General features: G+C 39.5%; 1 protein-coding gene across 5 annotated transcripts in view; it reads left to right on the top strand.

Annotated features, from left to right (window-relative positions):
- Positions 1–25,453, top strand: part of MKLN1 (muskelin 1) — a 106,193-nt gene that overhangs the window by 13,879 nt on the left and 66,861 nt on the right. For 2 of the 5 annotated variants that reach the window (XR_012649983.1, XM_075024597.1), the window contains exons 2-6: positions 725–794; positions 8,185–8,327; positions 9,748–9,836; positions 15,999–16,108; positions 20,066–20,258. Coding sequence is in view for 4 of the 5 variants with exons in the window: in XM_075024597.1 (XP_074880698.1) it covers positions 725–794; positions 8,185–8,327; positions 9,748–9,836; positions 15,999–16,108; positions 20,066–20,258 (605 nt within the window). In the remaining variant the exon portion in view is untranslated. Of the gene's footprint in view, positions 1–724; positions 795–8,184; positions 8,328–9,747; positions 9,837–10,339; positions 10,435–15,998; positions 16,109–20,062; positions 20,259–25,453 lie in introns of those variants that run through there. The other 3 variants (XM_075024599.1, XM_075024600.1, XM_075024598.1) reach the window with 3 other exon arrangements.

Below are 25,453 nucleotides of genomic sequence, written 5' to 3'. Positions count from 1 at the left end.
GCAGATCCCTTATATGACTCTCTGATGAATCTGTTTCATTTTAGCCAAAAAACCTATTCTGAATTTAAGTTAATTACCGAAATGCTGCGCTATTCCAAACTGTAAGAAAGCGACTTGGAGGTAATTTTGCTGGTTGAAGAGTTGAACTTCTGCTTTCTTGTGTGTTGTTCCAGGCTTGTAGCTCATATGAAAAATACTTGTTAAAATTTGGCATGAGTTAGATGGTCATCTTCTACCCTCCAAGAAAGTTTAAGTAGGTTAGCAGCTCACTCTCTCTGTTCCAGTATTGCCTGTCTAGTGGAGGACAGTTTTTGGCTTGCTAACTGCTGTGCTGCTCGTCATTTTAACCTTATTGAAAAGTTCTCACCCCACTGAGGTGAATGAGACCATTTTTTCCATTTCATTGCGGACTTGGGCCTACATAAATTCATCTGTTTTACATTTATTTCACAATTTACTTTTTTTTTTATTATTATTTTTTATTTTTTATTTTGCAACTTGGAGCTCCATTTCACAACCACAAGGCTTGGAGGCGTATTTTGATGGGTCCTGTAAAAGAGCGATGTAGAAAATTTTTAATAAAAGAAGGGGAGCTTAGTCTCCACCTAGCGATTTAGGTAGTTGCATGAGAATGTTACTGATCTGCACGTATGACAGATCTTCCTGGAGATGTAAAATATAATGTGGCTGTTATTTAAATTAATTCTGGCTTCTCATTTTTTAGGAATATCTTGGTGGATAAGCCCAATGATCAGTCTTCAAGATGGTCTTCAGAAAGCAATTATCCTCCCCAGGTAAGCATCTGAATCTCAGCAACTGTATAGCTGTGTGGTACAACTTAATATATACTGGAGTTTTTATTTTAAATGTAGGCCCCTACTATTTATATTGACAGCCTTTATAGGCTACCTTCTCTCAGTAAAATGCAGGTTGTTGGTACATTAGGTATTTACATTTCCAGCAATTTATTTGTGATCTTTCAAGAAGTGCTTTTTAGTGGGGGAGGTTTCACGTTTCATCCTTGACAATCGCGGTTGTACTGGAAATAATATAACCTTATGGTTAGATTAAGCTGCTAATGAGGCATGCAGGTCCCCCTTTGTCAGCACTACTGGAAACTGTTGTAGATTGCTGGCCTGGAATCCTAGATCTAAGGAGCTTGTATTTGTTTCCCCAGTAGCACATTTAGGAGTGTAGACTCTGTTTAAAGAGACATGAATGTCACCTCTTCTGTTGGTTAAGCAGCTTATTAAAATAAGATTTGTATTGATTTTAGCATCTAATTTGCTTTTTCACTATTAATTAGATTGTTAGATTATCCAGAAAAATATGCCTATCCTTTTACTTAATTTTTTTCTCCAGTAGACGTGTTACCCTTCTCTTTGTGCTGGTTCTATACCTTATTACTCTGGTACTGTTTGGTCAGCTTCTCTCTCTCTTATGCTGGTTGTTTTAAATTCTTTTGTATAAAACACTGATGCGCAGCAGAGTGTGTTGTGCAGTATCTCTCTCATGCAAAGTTCTTCTGCTTATCTACTTATTTAATTCCAGTACCCCTCATGAGTTAAGTCTCAGAATTTTTGTCTACGTAAATCTTGCTACTTTGAAGGTGTGTATAGACTGGCAGCTCCTTATTGCAGCAGGTCATCTCATCCAGCTGAAAAGCTTTCATCTTGATGAGAGGGAAAACTATCCTGTTTATTCCATTAACATGTTTCATAAACCTGCTTGTGAAGACTAGTAATTTTGATCCTCTTGATGCCTTTGTGCATCTACTGCTCTTTTAATTTTGTTTTTTTACATAAATAAATAAATATATATAGATAAACAGCATAGGAATTTAGTCCATAGCCTTAAGCACTTTTAGTCTATCTAGGAACTATCAATTGCAGGGTAATGGGTATAGAGCATATATTGTATACCAGTCTGTGCCATCCTTTACTTCCTTTCATGCAGGAAGCACGTGTTTTTCTTAGGGCTGTCTTGTTCACAAAGCAAGGCTGGCTTGTGGTGTAGCTTTGGGCAGGGTTTTTCACCTGAGGTGCACTTAGTTGTTGCTAATAGTTGCTCTTTCATTTTCTGAGCCATCCTGAATATTTTGTGCTTTTAAAAACCTGATTCTGGAATGGGAATATATCTCTTGTAACTAGATGCTTTAGAATATTCCCAACCTGTGTTTAAAGCTGGCAAGCAGCGATACAAGTTATATTCAGGCATGTAGATTAAGCAGGGAATAATTAGTGGCAGACTTCTGTATAAACCACATGAGCTTGTTAAAGAGATGTCTTCCAACAATTTTCTATGTATTGATCATGACCTGAATTAAGATGCTGTTGCAGAACTGTTGAATCCTGCATGCTAAGGAAGTCATTTAAACCAAACTCTTCGATAGGGGAGAAATGAATTAACGTCACGAATCTACCTCTTGCTACCTTGCATCTACCTCATCACTCTCTCTTATCTCGTATCACTCTAGCTCTCTCTCTCACCTCTCCCTCATACACACCCTGCATTCTCTCTTACCTCCCCTTCCTCACACACCTCTGCCCCCCCTTTCCCTCGCACATCTCCCTCTGTTGTACCCCCTGCGCTGTCTCTCATACCCTGCCCCGCACCCCCCGTCCCTCCCTCTGTCATACCTATCTCTCTATATACGAGGTATCCAGATTTGAGGTCCTTTGATCTGACTTAGAAAAAGTTAGTCTTCATAGTGGCAACTGAGATTGGCAAGACAGTATTTCAGTTTTATTCTGTGTTATTTAGAGACAAAACCAACAGAAAACCTGGCTGCCTAAGTGGAAAAAGCCATCCTGCTGGATTCCTCTTACTGGAATCCCTGTATCCAATAGTGACAATATAAAATGCTGCGTAGTTGCTCGTGTATTCCACAAGCCGAATCCTGAGTGCTGAGTGAGAGAGATGATCTGTTTGCAGTGTCTCTAATATGTACTTTAGCTAATTCTCATGCTTCTAACTTGATTGTTTAATTATTCATGTAAAGCATTTTTTACAGTGTAACTTCTCAGTTGAAAAATTAACTGGAAAGAGGGAATAGGGAATTAAAATTGTCAGAAGAGGCCTGTGTGCAAAGAATGCTGCTTTTGTTATTTCTGTGTATACAGAGAAACAGTTCCAAATTGTGTTGTCTCATACTTGACAAAAGAACTTCAGATTTGGTTGCACTTTGCTCAAAATAGCTAGTTCTCGCACCTTGCCCATTGAAAGACTGCCACATTTTAATGCAGGTAAAACTTTTATACAGGTTTTCTGCTTCCTCGTTCTTGCAGATGGCTGAAGTTCTTAAGGCATATTCTTAGCTTGAAAAACTTCAGTTGAGACAGTGGGTGACTGAATTGTAAGTGTGGTGAGGAGAGAAGCCGGGGGGGAAGTTTGTTGCTTTATGTTACAATTCAGGTATTTCATATTCAAAAAAATGATGATATATACACATGACTTTAAATCCCCAGAATAACATCATGTATTCTATGGAAAATGAAGTTGCAAAGCATTTTATGGCTTGTGTGTTGGCATCATTTCATTTGAAAATTGGTCGCTTTGGCAGTGACGTACTTGTTAAAATGTGTGGGTGGCCATAATAGTCCAGGATAGGAAGTGAACTAAAACTCTGTAAAATAAAGCTTTCCTTGTTTCCAACTTTGTTAGCTGAAACTAGGGCTAAGACACAACACAAGGACTAATGTCAGTCATGCTCACTGGAATGTGCCATGAGATATTTTAATAAGCTCTGCAGCCCTAATCGCTAGTGTTTGTCTCATCAGCGTGTCTCACCTTAATGTAAGGGTTTAGTAACTCTGTGCTGAGGTGGTGGTCCTCTGCTGGCTTTGAGGTGAAAATATGAGTGAGTCCTTAAACATTGATTTATTCCGTTCCCTTGTTGAGTGAAACAAAACCTCTCCAGGAACCTTTTCTTTCAGAGTATTCCTCTTACGAGGATGAGCATGAATCAGAAGAACATAGGTAAAAATCTGAGAACGCGTTCAGTAGCTCAACAAAGATCCATACGTTGCAGTAAATGTGCTGGAGTCTGTATTAAACCTTTTTGAAAAGGGAAAGAAAATGAAAGTGGAAGTCTAGGCACTTGAAATGCTGCCATGTGACTATATTTAGTAAAGGGTTTCCTCGCTTTATGGGTATGGTAGAGTTAAATAATTCTTGTGGCCATGAAAGCCACCAGTTGGTTATGAATGAGTGCCAGTGAAAGGAAATACATATGACAGCTGTTTTTCTGTTTATTAAACTAGATATCTTTCTTGAGTCTTGAAATAGAATGACCCAGAAATTATGTATTCAATAACAAACCTGTTATGTAGTAACCTATTCAGGCAGAAGAGGGCTGATCGTTCTATTTTTAAACTAGTTCTAGGCTTACATAGGAAGTGTTGAAGCAATAAGGCTGGTAATGCTGAAGACCTTGGCCATGTCATAAATGCTCATCCTGATGGCTTCAGTGATGGCCTGACTTGGAAGACTGTGTGCAGAAGAGCAATTAATTCCCTGCAGTGGCTTGATTAATAATGCGTAGAACAAAAGGATAGATTTTTATTTAGTCACGAGCTTAATTGCAAAAGCAATGGGTAGGTTTGTGCAGTGGACAGGGGCACCTCCTGTTGTTTTGTGTTTTTATTTGCACATGTAATACAAGTTTCACTACTCCCTAATAAAAAATGCTTGAGCAGAAATGGTTAAAGAGAAAGAAATTAATGAAGTACAGTGGGACTCCAATTGCACAGGCAACTTGCATAGTGCAGTTTGGAATCTCATCCAGTGTATTTGATGTGGAGATGTAAATTTTGAACAGTTGAAGAGCATGTGTATAAAGTTAGTGACACTGTCCAAACAATTGGTTTCAGTTTTGCATCTGAGAAGACCAGTTTTCTTCTCTTGATTTCCATCCTGCTATGTAGATTGTATCAGGAACTAATTTAAAGTACATCAATAAAGTTGTGTGATGCAGAGGCTTACATATGGTTGTTATCAAATGGTAGCAGAGACCAGAGCTTCAAAAAAGCTTGGAATTTGCTGCAGCTCCCGGTGTGACAGGGCTGGATTTGCCCCTTTTTTTTTTTTTTTTTTTTTTTTGGGTGTACCATAACAAGCTGTTGAGGTGCTGAAGTTCCATACATGACTTCCTCTACTCTGCGCTTTGTGCATCTTCACTTACAAATGTATTTAATCATAAAGCAGAAGTTTTACTCTTCTAATGTTTTGTAGCTTTTTTTTGTAAGTGTTGTAATTTGAGGCTTAACAATTAGGCTGAGGTTTTTGCGCATTTGCACCAATTAATGTCTGTGTGCCATGCTTCTAATGAACAAACACTTCAGTTTATAATTTGGATTTTTGGAGTACTTCATGAATACTTGGACATTAAATGTCCTGAAGTTGCTTAGAGCAATAGGATGGAAAGGTGTCAAATATCTTTGTATATGTATTTGTCTGAAATATCATAGACTTGCTCTCTCCAGGTTGAATAAATGACTTAATCTTATGCACACTTCTATCACATCTTTCAAAGTTACAGAGAATAGTCTGTCACATCTAAAATCCCGGTAGCAGTCCAAAAATATCCATGCAGCCAGCTGTTTGTGGCTCTTGAGGCAATGTATTTTTTCAATATCAGTGGGATTTGTAGCTGGTTCCTGTGGTGGCAGCAGTGTGTATGTTTGTGTATAAAACCAAAAAGTACATCTATGTATATCTTTTTATATGTGTCTGTGTATATGTATTAAAAAAATATAAAAATGCATATGTATGTACAGGTATTGGGCCACGGGCTTTAAAGCAAACCTGTCTTTTGTTTCCATATCAGTCAGCAGATAAAATCACAAAAAGGTTGTGTTTAGCTTTTGTGCTTATGTTTTCTGTAAGGTCTGCCTGACTTGGCAGGTGATGGGATATGTGGAAGCAGGAAGGAGGGCTGCAGAGTTCCCTCTATCTGTAGGTTTAAGAAATGACTGATAGCCATGTGGAGTAATTGCCATACCTTGGTCCCTTCTAGGCATGTATGCCAGGATAAAGGATTTAACTGCAGTCCTGGTTTTCTCTCCCTTCATTTAGGGCAAGAATTGAATAATGCAGGATGATCTTTGTGCCAAGCTTTTGCAAATCTTATGTGGTACTTGAGAAAGTATGTCTTCATGACCCAAGCATTAGGTTTGTGATTTCAAGCAAGATTAAGAATTGCAGTTGCTGATGCTGGTAGTGCTAGCTTCACTTTCTCAGCTTCAGGAGAAATCTGCAGGGAAGATATGATGATGTAGGAGGAGTTCTTAGATGTTGTTGTGTACTGTCTGTTCTGCACGGGAATTTTGGCAGCGGGCTGTACCATGTATCAAGTACTGCCTTGCTCATTACAGGACCATCCTTTTGCTCATACCTTCCTTTTCTCTGCTTTAGAAAAAGCTGTTTTCTGTATAGAATTTTGTTTTTTCTGAAGTTTGGGAAGTACTTTGAGACAAAAGCATGGCTTACTGCTAGTTAAACTAACAGTGGGTTCTGACATTATGTGGATGGTGTTCACAAAACTAGAAATTTTTCGTCAAAAAAATAAAATCTGGAAAAGCACCAAAGCACTTTTCTCTTGTACCCTAGCAGTGCTGATACTCGTTTATTTTCTTAATTCTGAAAAATTTTGAGTTACTGGAAACATCTTTGGCAGTAAATCTTCCTTATTCTATTAGGTACCTATCCAGTCTGCGTTACCATCTGTAACTAGTACGTGTACAAGTATTTCTTTTAAGCTAAGTTTTTTGTAAATGTAGTGAGAACCAGCCATTGAAATCAGACGCTTATCCTGATGCTCTCTAGAACGATGTCAGTACTGCTCCTAGATTGAGTATTAGTTGTTTTGTAGGGCTGTGACAGACTGAAAACTAAATTGATGGCAAAATTTGTTCTGCTTCTCAGCCAAAAGATATGCTTCTAGGGTAAGATTGTCCTACTAATGGAGCTGTTTAGCACAAGCAGAGTGATGCCCATGGCACTTTATAGGGAGATACTAGTCTCTACTCAGGAACCATAGAAAACAGCCAAATGCATGCAAATACTCGATGTCGATGAAAGACTCAAAATACTGTGTCATGTCTAGTTTGGGAGTGCTCCTTCTTGAAGGAAAGGGCCACCAGCAGGGCCTGCAGTGGGAGGTGTCGTACAACGCCTTACTGCTCTACTTGTACTGTAGCCTTGATCACAGGGTTTTGTAACAAAATCCAACATGATGAGTAATTGCGATTCTGCACTTTGTCTCGTTTCTCTGTTGTGTACTGCTTATTTCTGAGAAGTTAAGGAAGAGAACTAAACACATTGTTTTCAGGTATAAAACTTGACGTATTCTGCAAAACAGGATGTCTCCAGGCTCCCTCCAAGACCTGTTTTGTAGGGGAAGGTTAAATAAACTTGGTGTTTGATGGTCCCTGATGAATGGTGCAAGTGCTTCTTTGCATATGCTTTTCCAGTGGAACAGATCTTTTCTTCCAGCGGTGCTGGTGAAGCTGGTAGCTGGGGCCTGAATATAAATAATCTGACTATTCATATACTGTGGGGTGGACATCTGTGTAAGGGGGGAGCAAATGTTCACAAGGGAGAACATTTTCATTGTTGTATGTGTAAAGCCCCTTTATTGTCAGTTAAGTGGCTTGGTTTTATTTGGTACGGTTAATAAGCAGTTGGTTCCTATGCTAGCCACACATCAAACTTAGTCTGTGTTCAGTGGTTAAATAGTGTCGGCCCAGAGAGGAAAAGTAATTGGATGTTCTCTTAGCATGTGGAACATACTGTATTTATCTAATTGTGTATTCAGTTTAGGTTTCATTTCAGGCTGTAGTGGGCGTTTGAATCATCACTCTCCGTAGTTTGATCCTATTTGCCAGATTTCAGGAAGTCTTGCATCCAGCTTGAAGGAATATATGTAAGCCCTGAATAGAAATGCTAGGAATAGGTAGTTTGACCAAATCTTTTTCCTGGATAAACTGCTTTTAAAGTAATATCCCTAAAAACTCTTTGCTTCATTCCAGGAACAAAGGAGAAAATATAATAATGGGGAGAGATCATCTTAACTTTCATTCTCTGGCTTTGTAAACTGAATTTTTGAAGGCTGTAATGCTTCTCCTTTTGTGTGTTTTGCAGCCTTGGCTTTAATACTAAAATTCACTGTTCTTTATTCTGCAGTATTTGATTCTGAAACTTGAAAGACCTGCCATAGTCCAGAGCATCACATTTGGCAAATATGAGAAAACGCATGTCTGCAACTTAAAGAAGTTTAAAGTCTTTGGTGGGATGAATGAGGAAAACATGACAGATCTCTTATCCAGGTAAGATGTGATTTCATCAGCTATGGTAATCATAAAGGCTGGACCAAAATGCTGTTCCCCTTCACTCCCAAGCAGACATGTGGCTAACAGTGTAATAGAGTTGTGGTTGTGATCCTGTAATTAGCTGCACTTGTGTTTATGGTTAGGTCAGAGAGCAGCAATCCCAACACTTGCTCCAGGAAGCCTTCCTTATTCTGCTCTAACCACAGAGGATTTGTGGAGAGTGAACTCTTTGAGATTTGGAAGAGCTGAGAGCAGGGTGCTGTGTTGCTGGATTGTGATTCCTTTCTTCTGTGTGCTTGAGGCACAAGAGAAATGAGTCCCCAGGTGTGGGTAACTTACAGTAGCTTTTAAAAGCCCAAGTAACTTGCCTATGTCAAGAATCTTGTTGCAGCTGTAAAGGTCTGAACTAGTCAGCTGCTCTGCCTTTTCCTGAATGGGTAAATAAATCAAATAAGCAAATGGAAAATCCGTGATTTCCTTTGTTTAGTTTGATTTGTTAGTTGTGCTGATAGGGACTAAAGAAAGAGCCTTTTGGCTATTCAAGCTATCCAGAACTTCTGAGTAGTTGCCATTGTAAATTTGCAAGGGCCTTTTAAGGAGTCTTCTGTTTCAGAAAGGGAAATGATAATTTTGGTATCTAGGAGTACAAGAGAAACGAGTAGCAAGAACTAGTCTTTTGGAGGCCTACAGAAGGAAAGCCCACCTCTGGGGAATGTATGGGTGTACATCATCTGTAGTCAAGCAGAATAGCGATGGAGAAACATGGGAAGTTCTTTGTTGCAGGTGTCCTTCAGGACCATATAGAAACTAGCCACAACCCTTCTCACCCTTTTGCCCTCTTTAGATAGACCAGTCTTGCAATTTGACTTTATTGCTGCTAGAATTACGGGGGAAGAGGTCTTAGTAGCATAGTAGTTATTGATATCTAATGCCATTTCACTTGCACTGAAGTTTAATAAAAATCCTTATTTTGGGACCTGTACTTGCATCTTCAGTAAAAATGGACTTAAGAGTTTTGATAAATTATACTAAATATTTGATATTTTTATAAAGTAATGCCCATAAATGGATCACAGAGCACTTTGGCAGTGTGATAATTCTGAGAGCTGGTCCATCTCTGTCTTGAAAATGGAAAAGTGTGGTTCAGGCAGATCACTTGCTGAAGTCGCAGGGTTACAGGTGCAGATGAGCAGCATTGATCCAATGTCAGTTCCCTCCTGAAACCATTAGCCAGTTCTGCCTCCCAGGGAGATATAAGATGGTGGATAGCAGTCCAGGCATTGGTCCAGCATGCGTACTTATGATTCATAGTAATATGAAACAAGCTTCGCATTTCAGGCATGACCTAGATTGCGTTTATTAGCTAGTCCTAAAATACAAGGTAAGATTTAGTAACCTTATTTATTTTTTCCCACAGTGGCTTAAAGAATGATTATAACAAAGAAACATTCACCTTGAAGCATAAAATTGATGAACAGATGTTCCCCTGTCGATTCATTAAGATAGGTAAATGCATTTTTTCAGCATTCTGAGTAGAAAATAATCTCTTCTTATACTTGTGCCAGTCTTGGCACTTGTGACTTCATTGTACTCAGGCAAAGTATCCACATTAGCTGTTCCATTTCATGATCTTTTAGGCTGGTTAGATTGGAACACAGTAAAGTCCTGTTACTGAGAAATAATAGCTTCATAATTTAAATCCTGGGGAATGAAAGTGAAATACAGTAATTTTCAGAAATACAGTTGCTGAGTCAACTAATTGCTGGAGAAGCTGCTTACTGTCCTACTATAAATTGCGATGCAGAGCTTTAAAAAAAAATCATTAAGCTAAATACTGGTAAAAGTTTCAGCATTGACAACCCTAGAGTTTGAAAAAGGTTGAAGTCTTTTGTTCTCAAACGTGCTCACAACACATAGAGCAACAGCAGAAGCCTTTCTTGTTCTCTTCCTGCTATTCTAATCATTATGTCTCATTTTTGGCTAAAGATGACATCCAGGGGCAAAGAAGAATTATAACCTGTGATGCCTAGTCTTGTTTCTCTGGTGAAGCTTGCTAACGGGGGTGCTAACGAAGACTGGTTATTATGACTTGTGATGGGAGCAGGTGAGGATCTCTCTTCCTTGCTTCATGCAGGTCAGAGAGAACAAGTGTCTTACAGTGGATGTCAGTGATACTTGTTGGATTTAATCCAAGACTTTAGAGCCTTTCAGCTTTTCATAGCTCAGTAAATTTATCTACCCTTCCTACCTACTGAGATAGTAAAAGAATTACTGTTTTTAAACTAGCTGTTTAAGTTTAAAAATAGAGCAAGGAGGTAATTGCTGAAAAATGAGATAAGATCCTGTTGATTAATTTAGATGCATTTAGGAGGGTTTTAAAGTGTTGGGCAATTCCTTTGCCGAGACTTGGATGATAGTGGCTGTGTAGGGGCTCCCGTTGGAGCCCTTTGCTCTAGTGTTTTCTACACAGCTTTCTGAATCTCCTCTCACATTTGCCTGAAGAATTGAAAGCTTCAGGCTGGGAATCAACTTACTTGTGTGCCATAAACAGTGGTATTTCCCATTCTCAGAGAAGTAGAGAAATTGGTTGTTCATTGGATTTGGTTTTGGCTGCTATTTTTGGAACCCTCTGTAATACTTGGCTTTAGGAAACCTCAAGAGGAGTAGAAGAGTAGTTAAGAGTTAAAGGTTGACTACATCAGGAAAGTTAAATTGATTTTTTTTTTTTAAATGTATTCTGACGCTTCCTGCATTAGGTTTTTGGGAAGTGTTATTTTTCAGTGGCTAAAAACCAGCAAGTAGTTACTGGAGGGCTTAAAGGGGTAAATGGAAAGATTACTAGCTACTTCTTTGGATGTGTAAATTATATTCCAGCAAAATGTGTTCTGAGGTTATGAAATGTAGCAGTAGGTTGAAACTTGTTAGGAAAGTGAAATGCTGATTAATTTGTACTAGCAGGATTTTCTCTCTGACATGACATGAGTAGTATTAATAGTTATGTGGCTTGTTTTGTTGGCATGGGTTCCTTGTGTAGCAATAAACATTCTGTGTTATATACATTAATATTAGATTTGTATTTAACTGTCACTTGCTCACTAGTTATGGTTTGAGATGAATTTTCCTTTTAGCTACATCTATACCTTTTGTTTTTTGAAGCTATCTTCTATGAAGAAATTCCTAAGCTAGGACAGAAATTAAAATGCTCTCTTCATCAAAACGTATTAAAACCTCTAGCTGATGGCTAGCGTCATTTTGTTTATGAAGTTGTGAGTGTGTTTTTTGCTGTGAAACAACTGCAAAATGATGTTACGAAATTCTGTTATTTTTCAGATTCACAGCTTGAATATGTTTTCAGTTTGTTAAAATTTCCAAGCTGCTAGCCAAAGTAACTCAAAATTCGAAATACCGTGCTGTGTTCCTTGTAATGCTGCCAGTAAACACGAGGCCAAAATCTGCCCTTTTGGACTCTCAGAGACTGACACCACAAAAGTTACTGCTATCAGTGAGGTTTGTGTCTTTGGGGAAGGCATTAGTTCAGCAGCGACTTGTATCAGGCATTTGCTTTATAATTCTGCAGATAAGCATACTGACCTATACACCACTGTTAATAACACAACAGTGAGGTTTATATGCACGGACAGGGCAGGAGGAACATGACATGGGTACATCTGTGAGAGGGGAAAATACTTTCTACAGCTTCCATTGCTCATGTGTTAGAGGAATTTTCAGACCATAGAAAGCAGAAAAAATAACTTTTCTCCTTTTGTCAAGAAAAGACTTGCACTTCTTTTGATTTAATTAGTTCAACTGCAGTTTCTTAGCACTGAAATGCCCAGTTGTGCAGGCTTTTGACCTACTTGATAAGTGATTTTTACGTTTAATGTAGCACCTCACTGAAGAACTTGGGAGGAGGAAGAAGATATTTATCTGGACAAAATATTGAAGAACAATCTTTTAATGTCTGTAAGCTTTGTTTCTGGCTCTGTTTTTGTGGTTACTCCAAGTAGAGATTTTTCTTTGTACTGTGTCCTTGAAAGCAGAAGGTGGTATAAAGAGTGATTCCGATGAAAGAGCTTGAAGAAATGCCGGGTGTAATTCTCATGCCAGTTCATTACTAGCATGGGAGTTACTAACTAGGCTTCAAGATTTTTAAGCTTTGGTGTAATAGAAATGAGCAATACTTTCTTTATGGATGTTTCCTGCATTTTTACAAACGTACGCTGTTTGTGTGTCTACTGCCTGTAGATGTGGCATAAGGAAATTAGCTTGAGAGAGGTATTTGAAATTACTGTACTGTGTTTAATGCCTCTGCTGCTGTCCTGTCTAGCATACAGGGTTGCAGTCCTTGTCTAGGCATAGCTTTCAATTATTGAGAAATATCCACTAAAATCATCCTTGTGTGGGTAAAGAACTGTTTAAGTGACTTAAATACCTTCCATTTCTGTTAAAGGCATATTGATTTTTTATTATTATTTTTTTTTTTTCTCTGCTGGTCACCTCCCACTGTAGAGTGACAGTTCAACTAGTCTGAACAGTTATGTGTGTTTCAGGATGGATTGCTGTAGTACATGCAGCAAAAAACCATGGTGGGGTGGCTCTGTGGTAAAAACTGGAGGAATACTATAGCTTTAGGCTTCAGGTTCAACACCTTTAATTGTAGTTTATTTCCATCTCAAAGGTGTGTGTGGGGAAAAAAGCAACGTAGCAAAGAGTGGATAGCACAAAGTGTGGTCTCTACAACTGTATTGCAGGACATGGTATTCACTGATTTTTAGAAGGGGACATTTCTCAGCTCTTGCAGAGGCTTTAGTAGGTTTGTCTCTGCCTAGGCTGTGGTGTGAAATCTGAAGTGGGTGACGGGAAGGACAAATAAAAAACAGCCCTTGGGAGATGTGAGAAAAGAATGAGTTGCACCCAGGATCCTAGACTGCTGTTGCCTCCAAACTTTGTGCAAAAATAAAAATGGGATTTGTGTGTCACACTGACAAGTAATGCTTATTGCTGTTTGTATGACTGTTGCTACTTCCTTGCTGCACTTAGTGTCTCCTTCTTCCAGGTCTAGGTTAGATTGTGGCTGCTTTAAAAGGAGATTTGTCTAAAGAGCTATGCACACCTATGGCAGCCTCAAAAAGGAGAGGGCAGAGGAAAGGATGAGAGGTGTCTCCTTCGTGTAGCCTGGAAGCCAGGGAAGAGGTTCAAAAATGGGGAGGTGATCCAGCTTGATCTTTCCTAACTGGAATAGAAATGACATTACCGTTTCAACCCTTCTGCTTTCTTGCTTTTCCTACTCCTGTGGAGTAGTTTAAAAAGATCAGCTTCAGTTTTCTCTGTCTGTGCAGCACTGGGGAAGCATTTACTTTGCATTCCCTATACAACTTAAAGTCTGTGCTTTCCTTGAAGTAGATGATTGCACCATGAAAATCTTGATCTTAAAAATCAACATTTCTGGTGTTTTGTTTCCTTCTTATAAACAAGACTGTTGAAAGCTCTGAGTTAACTGGGGGGGTGGGAAGTGTTAGCAAGTTGATGGCTTTGCATTTTTTGTGTGTTGATAGCTACCCAGGGTTCTTATGCACATCCCCATAATGTCTTTTGTGCTGTAGTTGGCTACCAAGATAAGAGGGTGAATTGTTAAATTTTTCTGGGAGAAGTTCATATAAGTTCTGAGAGAAACTGTTGAAAAGAAATAGAGGTGGATGCATCTGTGTTTTTTCTGGGATGAGGTGAGAAGGTGGTAATACATGCGTTTTGCTTTTCACCCAGTAAACTCGGTGTTATGAAGTTGGCCTCAGGTTCGCCATCAGAAAATATATGGTCTTGGTCCATTTGAGGTGGTCTGTGGTTTGGTTCAGTGTTTCAGTGCAATAAGCTGATAGATAGACTTTGATTCGTTACAGCTGAGCAAATACCAAATTTAACTTCGGTTTGGTCTGGATCTATGTGTTCAGGTCTGAAGACAGATCAATGGTGTTAGCCTTACAGGTGGTATTTTGTTAGTCTGCTGCCTTAATAGGTGGGATATCCGGGATTAAATTTATCTGTGTACTTGGACGTAAAAGTAGTAATATTTTAGGGTATTAAGGTACCATATTGGCAGCACTCACCCTGTGCAGAGGACAAAACTAAGCAAGAAAGAAGTTTCTTGGGCAGAGTGTATGCAGTGTGTGCAATGCGGATGGAAGACAGGCAGCTCTTAGTTTTTCTGAGCAGTTCACTGTCCTGTGTCCACAAACATGTCACTACTGGAAACTGCTCTGAAAGCATCTCACTTTGTATGCTAAACAGTCAAGTAGAAAGAAACTGAACAGGATGATTTGAGAGCTGTAATGTACAAAGTGCCTACTTATGGATATTAAAATCAGTTAAGAATTGAATATTCAAAGTCTCTTTGGATCTTTTCTAAAAATCTCTTCTCTTGATGACTGTTCCCGGAAGTTGTCATAAGTCTTTAGCAATAGTTTTGTAGAAACACCCTTTAAAATTTAGAAAATCATGTGTTTGAATATATGCTTTGCGCCCAAACACATTGCAGAAAATAATAGAACTAGCTTGTTTGAAGTATAAATACTTAAGAACCTTTAAGAGATCAGGAATAACTTGAAGACAAATTTTAGGTTTTATTCCCTCAAGGAGTATGTCAGAAAACTTTTAGTTCAACAAGTTTATCTCAGTGGTATTTCATAGTGGTTTGAAAGACAACAAGCAATTTCTCTGTGGCAAAAATAGTTTCTGTGGAAGGGAGGAAGTATTGGACTCCATGCTGTTGCTGGTAACTACTCATTCATCTCTAATACTATCTTTTCCTGTTTATCAGTTACGGTCAAATAAAAAGGAAACAAAAGTATTTGAAATGAAACCACTTGATTTCACTGCAGTTCTAAGGAGTCAGAGTTCACACAAAAGTTTTCCGGGAGTTGGAATTGCTTCAAAAAGCAGAACCAAGTCTTAACTTGCAGATTAATCAATAGATCAGTGCAAGACCATAGATGTTAACACAGAGTAGTAAAGAAGCCTTAGGTGAGAGGCTGCAGTGTGTTTCATGGGTCATTTAATATTTTAAGTGTGTTTGTACCAATATGCAGATAAAACAGTATTATCCAAAAAGCTGCACAGATTTAAGCTTAAAAAAAAAAAAAATAGATACAGTTTTTAAAATGGAAACTGACAGTTTTCCCTCCCTCCCTCCTCCACAACTTGCAGACGTTACTAATTTTGTAAAATTTAAAATACCCAAGCTTCTTGTCTTCACCATTAGGGAAAATAATTGTTGCTGACAAATGTGGAAATAAATGTACTGTGAGGAGCAAATACTGTCGCTGGTATGCTCGTGATTCCCATCCATGTCAAAGCTTGTTGCCTCTTTGAGCTGTTTCAAATGATAATATTTTTGCTCTTTTGCTTAAAGCAAGCTTCTGCTTTGTAATGATCTGCTGTGTTAATGTTGCTCGGCACAGGTTACTTTAAATGACAACTTTAACGTGACTTATTTGGTAATTTTCCTAAGCTTACTTAAATGAACTAGAACTTATGTCAAATCAGAAATACTGAATTTTCTGTAACCTTTAAAATGTATTCTGTTGAAATAGTACTATGTATAGCCTGATGAGACTAATGCAGTGGTTGTTAGATGTTTATGCATCCTTTTTCTCCTTTTCCTTTCTTCTCCAGTTCCACTCTTATCCTGGGGACCTAGCTTCAATTTTAGTATCTGGTATGTTGAACTTAATGGCATTGATGATCCAGATGTGGTCCAACCGTGCCTCAACTGGTACAGCAAGGTAGGCCTGCATTTTAGATGTCTGTTTGAAGATTTGTAGTCTCAAAAATCTTGTGAAACTTCTCTTACTGGAATTACGTGACCTTTTCATTCCTTGAATATCAGCTATTAAAACAACAAACACGCACAGTTAAAACACAAACCACATGGCTGACTTTGACTCAAGTGAATCTTTTTGAATTGTTATCTGCTTGTTCTCTTTAAAAAAAACAAAACGAGATCCCCCCAAAAACCCCAAGCCACCACCACTAAAAAAAAACCACAAAAAACAACAAACAAACCCCCACCCAAAACACCCTACAAGAAAAAGCCTGCTAGGTAGACATCACAAGAAAAATATAAAAGAAAGGAACACTGAGTCAAACAGGACAGTATTAGTAAAATTGTATTTGTACTGGAAGGGAAATGAACTTAACAAAACCAGATTTCATTTTTCCCTCTACTTGCCTTTTGATTAGTCATTCTTTTACCATACCAGTCTTTCTGTAGAGCTGTATGTGAGCCTAGAGCCTTTTGGGTTATATATGCAACTTTTATTACAGGGTATAAAAATGAGCTTGTTCTAAAGAGAATCCATGTTGGTGTCTTTCCTGTTGCTGCTCCTTGCACATCTGATGTTTCCCTCTTACTGTCTTTTTGCTGAGTACTCTGGAACAGAAGGGAGCTGATGCCACTGGACTGAGATATACCATTTGTCACTCTGATAGACAGAAAGTTCAAAGGGTTCTAAACATTATTTGTATAAACTGTATTTGAGTACAACGGATGCCTCTTCTGTGGGAGGGAAGTGCACATTGACAACCAGAATTCATTTTGTTGCTGCTTTTTATGCAGAGAGCTTCTGGAACAATTAATGAAATTCATATTGTGTTGCAGAGAAGACATCTTTCCCAGCTGAATAAGACTGAGTAGTGGAACAGCATATCTCTGCTTCCAGAAGGAAAAACTTAAAGGGGGATAAAGATTCTGTGTGTTAATACTAAGACTCCCTCACCAGTTTATGGTGCTGCCAGTGTGGTAAAGAAACCTTGTGGCCATGCTATCTGGCTCATATGTGTTTATACCAGCACCACAACCTTCTTCATGGAGGATTTAAGAACAGTACTAACAGTCACAGTGGAAGTTGTCTGTAGCTGCTTTATGACTAAAGTGATATTGTGGTTGTCTGCTGATTACTGATGTCCAGTTCTGAAAAGTCTGGTTCACAGAGGCTGCTAATGGTTTTCTGTTTTCTTTCTGCTGCCTCTGCACATGGTGGTCTCGCTGGCTTTTTTGACCAGTTGCTGTAACTAGGAAGCTCTGATTTTTATATTTTTTGGTCAGGAGCCATTTGATGATGATGTCAGCATCTGTTTTGTTCCATCTTATTCCACGGAATCAACACTTCTCATGTTCAGCATGTATGTAGTGACAGCTGCTTCAAGGGGTGCCAGCATTGTTCTTCTAAAGCTTAGAGCCCTAAAGCAGCAAGGCAGAGACTTAGTCATGATTGTTTGGGCTCTACTAGGATCAGTTGCCAAGTTTTTGGTGATGAGTGCATGTCTCACTGATGTTCTCTCTCGCAGTCCTGAGAGGCTGCTGTTGCCGGATCCACATAGGAGGATATGTGTTGACCCATATTTGGGGAAAGGCAGAAGGGTTGACCTTTTTCTTCCAGTTCTTTGAGATGGTGTGAATATTCTCAGGCATGTTCTTGGAAGTCTCAAAGGCTTTGAAATCTAATAATTCTTTACTGCCTGAGACATCAGATGAGAAGAAGGTTCTACACGAAGTTGCCCATCCTTTTTGTTGTGTGTGCTTCAACCAACAAAACCTCCTTCCTGAAGGGAGTGATGTTGGGGTAACAGATAAGGACTCAAAGCAGCAAGCATGCTCCTCAGTGCCCTCCCTACTGCTTTCTCTTTGCTGACCAGCTCAGCCTACTGCCTCCTGAAAGCCTTAACCACTTTGCTTTTACTGAAGAGTGGGCATACTTTAGCAACTAAGAAGTGGCAGTTTATCGATGGCTATCACTTTTGGTTTTGATAATGAACACTTAAATATTTTTAATTCTGCTAGTGTATTTGACAGTGTTAATATCTCAGACTCATGATCTTGTTACATTTTTAACCATAGGAATTATTTACAGCTTCACATCAAAGCTATTATTTGGGTTGTCATCTCTTTAAACCTGTATGACAGCTTTTAAAAAGGAGCCTTTTATATACTTTTATACACCTTTTTGCATAAAAAAAGTTTTAACATTTAACTTCTGAAGTACTACTATGGTGTCACTTGAATACAAACTTTTATATTGCATCGAGTGGCTAACCTGCATTCAAGAGTAATTTCATGTTTTATAAGCTAAGCCTATCAGTCATGAGAGGCTCAGTGGAAATACATCAAGTCTGAATTTTGTCTAATGTCTAAACTAGAGGAGCTGGAAGTACAGAAGCTGGTTATTACTGGTGCGCAGCTATCCTTTTGCTTGCTATCCCTTTGAGCCACAAAGAATCTAATGTGGTTTTGGCCTTGACTGATGTAAGTGAATATTTGCTTAAAGACAATGTTTTGGGTATCTCTTAGAAAGAAAAAAAAGAAGTTTTTTTTTCTAGTTGTGCTGTAAAACTCTTTCAGCTTTAGTATTCCTTTACTACAGTCTTGCGTTTTTATCAGTACTTGTCCTTGGCCTTTTTCATGTGGGCTGGGAACTGATTTTCTAAAAATGCATAGTTCTGGCTATTTGCAGCTGTGAAATACTGATGGATTAAGAACTAAAAATATAGCACATGGCCGTGTTTCTTTTTAGCTGCTTCAGTTTGAGATTCTTGCTATAGAGCTATTATTTTGAGAGCACTAATTTTTGTTGAATGTCAGTGTTAGTTCTAGGTTTTCAGAAAGATTCTATTCATTTAAATACTATGAACTTCACTTTTAGCAGTGGTGTCCATTTAGTAGTAAAATCTTTTGTCTGTAATTTGATCAGTCTTATAGATGCTTAAAGGTACACTTGCTTTTTACCAGAGTAGATGTGTGTTGAAGATGGAAATTGAGATTATTTTTTTCTTTAATGCCATAAAATTTAGGTTTGAAGAGTCTATTCAAAATGAGTGGTTCTGCTACTTAACAACTTAAAAATCTGTGTTACTTATGCATATTGTTAACAGCTATGAAAATGCAGTGGATGATTTGATAGGTTAGCAGCACAAGCTGTAGCTCTTACGAGTTTACTATTCCCTCATGTTTCTGTGCCTGGATGTTTGACCCAGTGTGGGTTTCTCTAGCCGTTCTCACGCCTTCCCACAGCTGAGTGGGAATGAGCAGCTTTGGTTCATCTGCGGTATGAAAGCAGGGGTTCTGCTTCAAGATGCATAGGAAAATTTTGAAAGTAAAACTTTGGTGTGCATGTAAATCCTTGCTGCCATTGATCCGAAACCCTTGCGAACCCGCAGGATTTGGGGTCAGCCCTGACTTCTGCCTTTCTGTTGCTGAAGCGGTGGTCATTGCAAGTATTCCTATTCTTGTGGTTTTTTTTTTCTTCTGCTTCTAGAAAAGCTGTGACCTACTTACTCTTCTAAATTATTTTGTTATGTAAGAGTCATACAATCAAATTATGTAACGCTGATAGCGAAGGCTTTTTCCTGCTCTGTACTTCGTGTAGGCCTCGAACAGCAGGGCCAAGCAGATGGGGGGGAAATAATGGTCACTCCAGAGATCTGGGACACTGTGCACTCTCTTCTTCTGTGCTTATTAAATTGGATGATACCAAGTTGTGTAATTTCTATACTATTGGAAAGTAAATGCCTGCACAGCTTTTAATGTCTTTCATATAGTGTTCCTCTGTAAGCTCGTGAGCAATTTATGTGCAGCGTGTATAAGAGATCCTGCTTCTGTCTCCAGGAAGGTTCACAGGTAGTCCCCAGCAGTGCTGGTAAAAGAAAAATCTACATGTCTCATAGGTTTTCTTGTGTTCCAGTAGTACCGTGAACAGGAAGCCATTCGCCTTTGCCTAAAGCATTTTCGTCAGCACAACTACACTGAAGCTTTTGAGTCGCTGCAGAAGAAAACCAAGATTGCTCTGGAGCACCCTATGTTGACAGACCTGCATGACAAACTGGTGTTGAAGGGAGACTTCGATGCTTGTGAAGAACTGATAGAAAAAGCTGTCAATGGTAAGAGAATCAGAGGGATCTGCTATGTTAATTAAAAAAAAAAGTATTGAAATGTTACTGCTTTTAATGTTGTTGTATTTAGTGGTGGAATTGGCTAGTCCATGTACTATTTCGTATCTAGTGTGGTGTACTGTCGGCTTTTGGACTTGTGAGTGTGTGTATGATGAAGTCTAAAAGTTCAGTCATGAAATCTCTTGTTGCTGCTGCTTTTGGAGTCTCTTTCCCCTGGAGATGGCAATGTGGTGCACTTGAGTGGGTAAAGAAAAGTTCTTCATGTAAGTGGCTGGCAAGCTGAAGGTGGGATTAACTATCAGAAAAGTCACTGGAGTGGTGAGCAGGGAAGTATAAAACCTGAGTTCTCAGTAGTGATCTGCATCATAGTTTCTGGTTAGAGTTTACCGCCTAGTAGGTGTTTCAGCAGTTTTTATCTGTATTTGAATGAGAATGCTGTCTTTGTGGGGAAAATAGACCTTGGAGAACGGTGTAGAAGTCACAGTGACTGGAGGCAGAGCCTGTTTTCCCTTGCAGAGCCAGGCACTGGCAGCTAGTTTCATTGTAACTACTATTAATTCTCTGCTTGGAAGCTTTCAACTTAGAAGCTCCCCACCCCTAAAATGGGGGAGATGCGCCTTCTTTTGTTAGAATGGGATACAAAAAGAGTCAGACTATTGCACTGAAGTGTCTCCCAAGACCTGTGCAGTGATTTTGGGTCACAGTCTGATAAACAGAGGTGGTCTTGGCTGTGAGTGTAGTGCTTCGCTCTTTATGGGATACTTGTACTGGTGTGAGAAGAGAACCTTGTGTCTGATGCCAGTAGTTAGGGGCTTAGTGGACCCATTTCATGGATGTGTGGTGCCAGAGATGTTTTTTTCTAATTCTGTGCTAATCAGTCATTATGTGATACTTTTTGGGTAGATGCCAGTGTACCTGCTTGACTCCTTCAGTGCGATTTGTACCACTAAAGTTGGAACTGGTTCTCAGGATATGATAGAAATGATAGCTTTCAATCAAGGTTTGTCTTCCATGAAAACCCACAATCTTTTTGTGAATAAGCTGTTCAACTAAGCAGAGCGTTAGGGAGCTTATTGCAACAGGTCATGAAAAACTGCAGTAAATGGCTTTCTACGGGTTTTGGCTCAAGGTTTCTTGACTATATAGATAGAACAGCTGAGCTCTGCCCTGCGTTGAGCTTCCTGAGCAGCTACAAGCGTTGAGATGGAATTGCCAGCATTCATCCTTGTCCTCCTGAGTGTTGCCTGCCCTCCTGAGACAATGTAGTGTTGTTGGCTGGGATGGGAGCGTGAACAGCTTCCTGCAATGCAGGGGCATTTTGCAACTGGCAGCTTCCTCCTGAATCTTAAGGGCGAGGGAGGGTTGCAGGATGAAAAAGCAGCAGGGAGCTGTGGCTGGCTGTTACTGTCTTTGCAGTGTTTCTCAAAGACATGAGTGTCTGGGGGGAGTTGATGAGCCCACCAATGTGAGGCAGGATCTGCTGAGAGCCAGAGGAGTACTATGTGCTGATGGTGATGATTTTATCAATGCGTTGGTCTCCTGCCTTGGCTGTGGCTTAATCTTGTCAGTGCCTAGAGGCCGTCCTCTTTCCACTTCATTGCAGGCTGTAGTAGAAGCTATTTCTTGAATGGAATTTTTCTAGAAGTCTAGAATGTGCTGAAAAAGTTCCCTCAGAAATGGACTTTTTTTTTTCTTGGGCACTAATGAAGTGAGTGTTTGTGGCCTCATTTTTTGAGCTGTTACCTATTAATTTCTTCTACTACTTAATACTGAACATACTGCATTTATTCTATCCAGCAGTTTTTGCCTAGGACTTGAGCTGAGGTGGTGTTTCTGTTTCCCCTTGTATGTTGAGAGTGGGGTTGATGTCTGCAGTGCTCAGCTTTTCCAGGTGTGGAAGTACTGGCAAAGGACTTGCCTGGTAGAAGACTGTAGGTCTTGTATTGTACCGTCTGACAAACAGACACTTACGTCTTGTTAGATTTGATGTGAAAAATCCTGCTTCCCTGGTTCTTGTAATCATGTCCCTTTTTGGAGGCAGAGGAACTTGGTGTCACTTAAGCAAACTAGGGAAATGTGCTGTAGCTTGTTTTATTAGTCCTTTTCTGTTCCAGCAAGTACAGAAGCAAGTATTTCTAGTAACAGGTAGTGGATAACTTAGCAGGAGAGTCTTCAAGTAGCATCACTAAGTTTTGTCACTGCTTCTGAGGGACAGAATAATATGCATGAGGATGTTTATATTGCTTCCTTTTAATCTGGCACCTGGCTAGCTGAAGTTAAATGTCAGTGTATGCATCTCCCATTGCTCTGTTGCTCATCCTTAATGATTTTGCTTGTCTTTGAATATATTAACCTTCCTTCCCCCATCCTTCTGTAATTCTTTATGCTGTCTTCAGCTTTTGTACCCATTTAAAGCTCTGTCGCCTCCCAGCACCCTTCGGAGAGAAGTGCTATCTGTCCCGAGACACTGAGGCTGTATCTCATATTTGCTTTAAGCTGACACAACTGCGGGTTTTTACTAACTGGGTCAATCCTGCCCTTACTCAGGACAGTGTGTCCCCTGGCCCCTCGTTTGCTGGCACTGGTGCTCATGCTGCCACATGGCAAACCAGGTCAGGGAGCTGATCGGGCTACAATGGGGGAGAGGATAGCCTCAAAAAACCTGAAACTGCAGCTGGAATAGTTTGTCCAGAGTTGTACAAGATGATAGTCAAGTCAGGGTGTTGAATGTAGCTGGTATTTAACAGCTGGGTCCTTCTTCTTGGTAGGATGGGAATACGTGTTTTCAGCCTTCAACATGTTGTCCTATAGTATTGCTACCGTCTGCTCCCTGTGGTCCTCCACAGTTACCTGTCTTTACTCAGTTCTGTATCTCTCTCAAAATCCTCTGTTTGAAAGAGGCTCGTTAGCACCCAGCATTTTACCATTTTATTTTCTTAGCAGCTTTGTTGTGAAGTCTCTATAGCTTTCTGCTTAGTCTCTAAGGTGTGGGTGTTCTTACGACTGAACTCCTCTCTGATGTGTTGTTTTTCCAAATAAAAGCAGATTAACTTTAGTCCTGCGTATGGTCCATGTAGTGTACTTGAAGTGTAGAGTTAATTGAGATATACAGATCCTTAAATTATCCCTGAAATTGTTCAAAGAGCAAACTGTTCTGTAACAGACTGGACATGAATATGTGAACTTCTGACCTCTTGCTGATCTGAGAGTTCATTGCCTTAAAGGAACAAACAAGTGCAATGAGGTTGACAGAGATACTGCATACTCGGTTCGGCCTAAAATGTCTTCTGTAGAGGCTAATATTTGCAGTGGTAGGTATTTAAAAAGTGAAATGCAATGCATCTCTTGCAGGTTATTTCCATAGGCTTAGTCATGTAGAAAAAGAGTAGGTGGTCAAGAATTAGTGCTAGCAGAGCTAACTCTTGTTCTTTTGCATTGCTAATGATGAACGCTGTCTTCCACCTCACATCACCAGATGATTTCTTTTGAGAGCTCAGTGGCAGGCAGCCACACTTTTCCCGCAGATTCTTTTGACTTGTGCATTACACTTAGAAAATGGGCAAATGGAAACTCTGGCAGCTGCCTGACTTCCTCTCAAAAATAAAAGGTTCCCTAAATCTCAGCTGGTTCACAGACTTGGTTCAAATGCTTCACATTTGGATTCATTCCTATAGCTTTCAGATGGCCTATATTATTGAAGAAAAAATCTGCTTAATATTCCTACAGAGAGTATGTGGAGTGCAAATTATTTAGTTGAACTGTTTGCAGCTACTGTAGACATAGAAAGCTCCTTGAAATGGATTGAAGATCTGCTAGTTTCATTTTAGTGTTCTGGGGACCAAGGTGTTCCTCCTGGGCAGTTCTTGTGTCAGTATGTGATACGTTTTTATCTGTTGACAAGTTGGCCCCGGATGACAAACAAGAAGTTGTGATGCACAGCCTGCAGGCTCAAATGTCTCCCAAAACTTGGGATGCACAGGAGCAGTTGTAGTCTCCTGGAAGCTCTAGACAGACACGTATACCTTAATTTTACCATCAAATGTGTTTGGATTTGGTTCTGAGAAAGTATGGACGCTGGCTTGCTGCTCTGTAGTACTGGGATATATGGAGGGGAGAGGCTTGCTAGGAATCCAAGTAGGTGGTAGGGTTTGTGTAGAAGCAGCGTATATTCTAGGGATTTGAAGGCAAACCTTGTTTTGTATTTGTTAAGAAGAAAGTACAAGAGAATATTACAGCTTTGAGGCTGGAAAAAATTGTGTGTTTCCTTGTTGCTCCCATGTCTTCAGGAAATTGTGGAGTAATGGCTGGATTTTTATCTGGTGTCACCTTTGTTTTCTGTTTCAGCTTTTCTTTAGAAGGATTTTTGTGACTATAAAACCCTCAGTCTGTTTAGGTGTTTTGGGTATTTTTCTTTGGTTCAAGAAAAATCTTAAAAAACCAAACCCCAACACCCAGAAATTATGGGCTAAATGCCACTCTGAAGTTTTTTCAGCCATTGGCAGTGAAGTGAATGATTTTCGTAATCCTATCTAAAGATGTGTGTTGTCTAAAAAGAAACTTAATACAACTTTTACTTGTTCCTGATTGGCTTCAGCAAGTTAAATATTTTTGTCTGCAATGTTTGTCCTAGTCCTTTCTAGGTAACCTGTAATTGGCTGACAAAATAAAGGCTTCGTTTATCAGGGAGGTTGAATTTACTAAGCTTTAACCACTGTGAACTTCATGTTGTTACATCCAAAATGCGTCACAACTTGCTGCGAAGGGCTTGAACATAGTACAAAATAAAAGTACTGGTTTTGGCTGTAATTTTAGAGCGTAAACATGGACATCGAAATGAGAGGCCTCCGGAGTGAAAGAAAAGACTTGCTTTAAAAACTTGCACATAAGACTTTTTTTTTTTTCCTACAGGATCCTTGAAATTTAGTTTAAACTACTGATTCATTTGAAACAGCTGACAAACCTGAGCAGGCCTAGATCTGATCTTCAGTGCCTTGCAGAAGCTTTGGAGACCTTTTGGTCAGCAGTGCTATCCTGGCATGAAAAATAAGGAGTGTGCTAGAATAGGTCTGGCATTGGATACAGAATCCACCTAGAAATCCTTCTTTTTTCCCCTGGTGGTGTCAGACAGGTGGTGATTCAGCTTCCAAAACAAGCTGCTGCTGGTTTGCAGTGCAAGTAGAATG

The sequence above is a fragment of the Buteo buteo genome, chromosome 4 (genome assembly GCF_964188355.1).
Source record: "Buteo buteo chromosome 4, bButBut1.hap1.1, whole genome shotgun sequence".
Lineage (NCBI taxonomy): Eukaryota > Metazoa > Chordata > Aves > Accipitriformes > Accipitridae > Buteo > Buteo buteo.
Note: the sequence above shows the minus strand (reverse complement) of the source record. Positions and strands in the feature narration are given on the sequence as shown.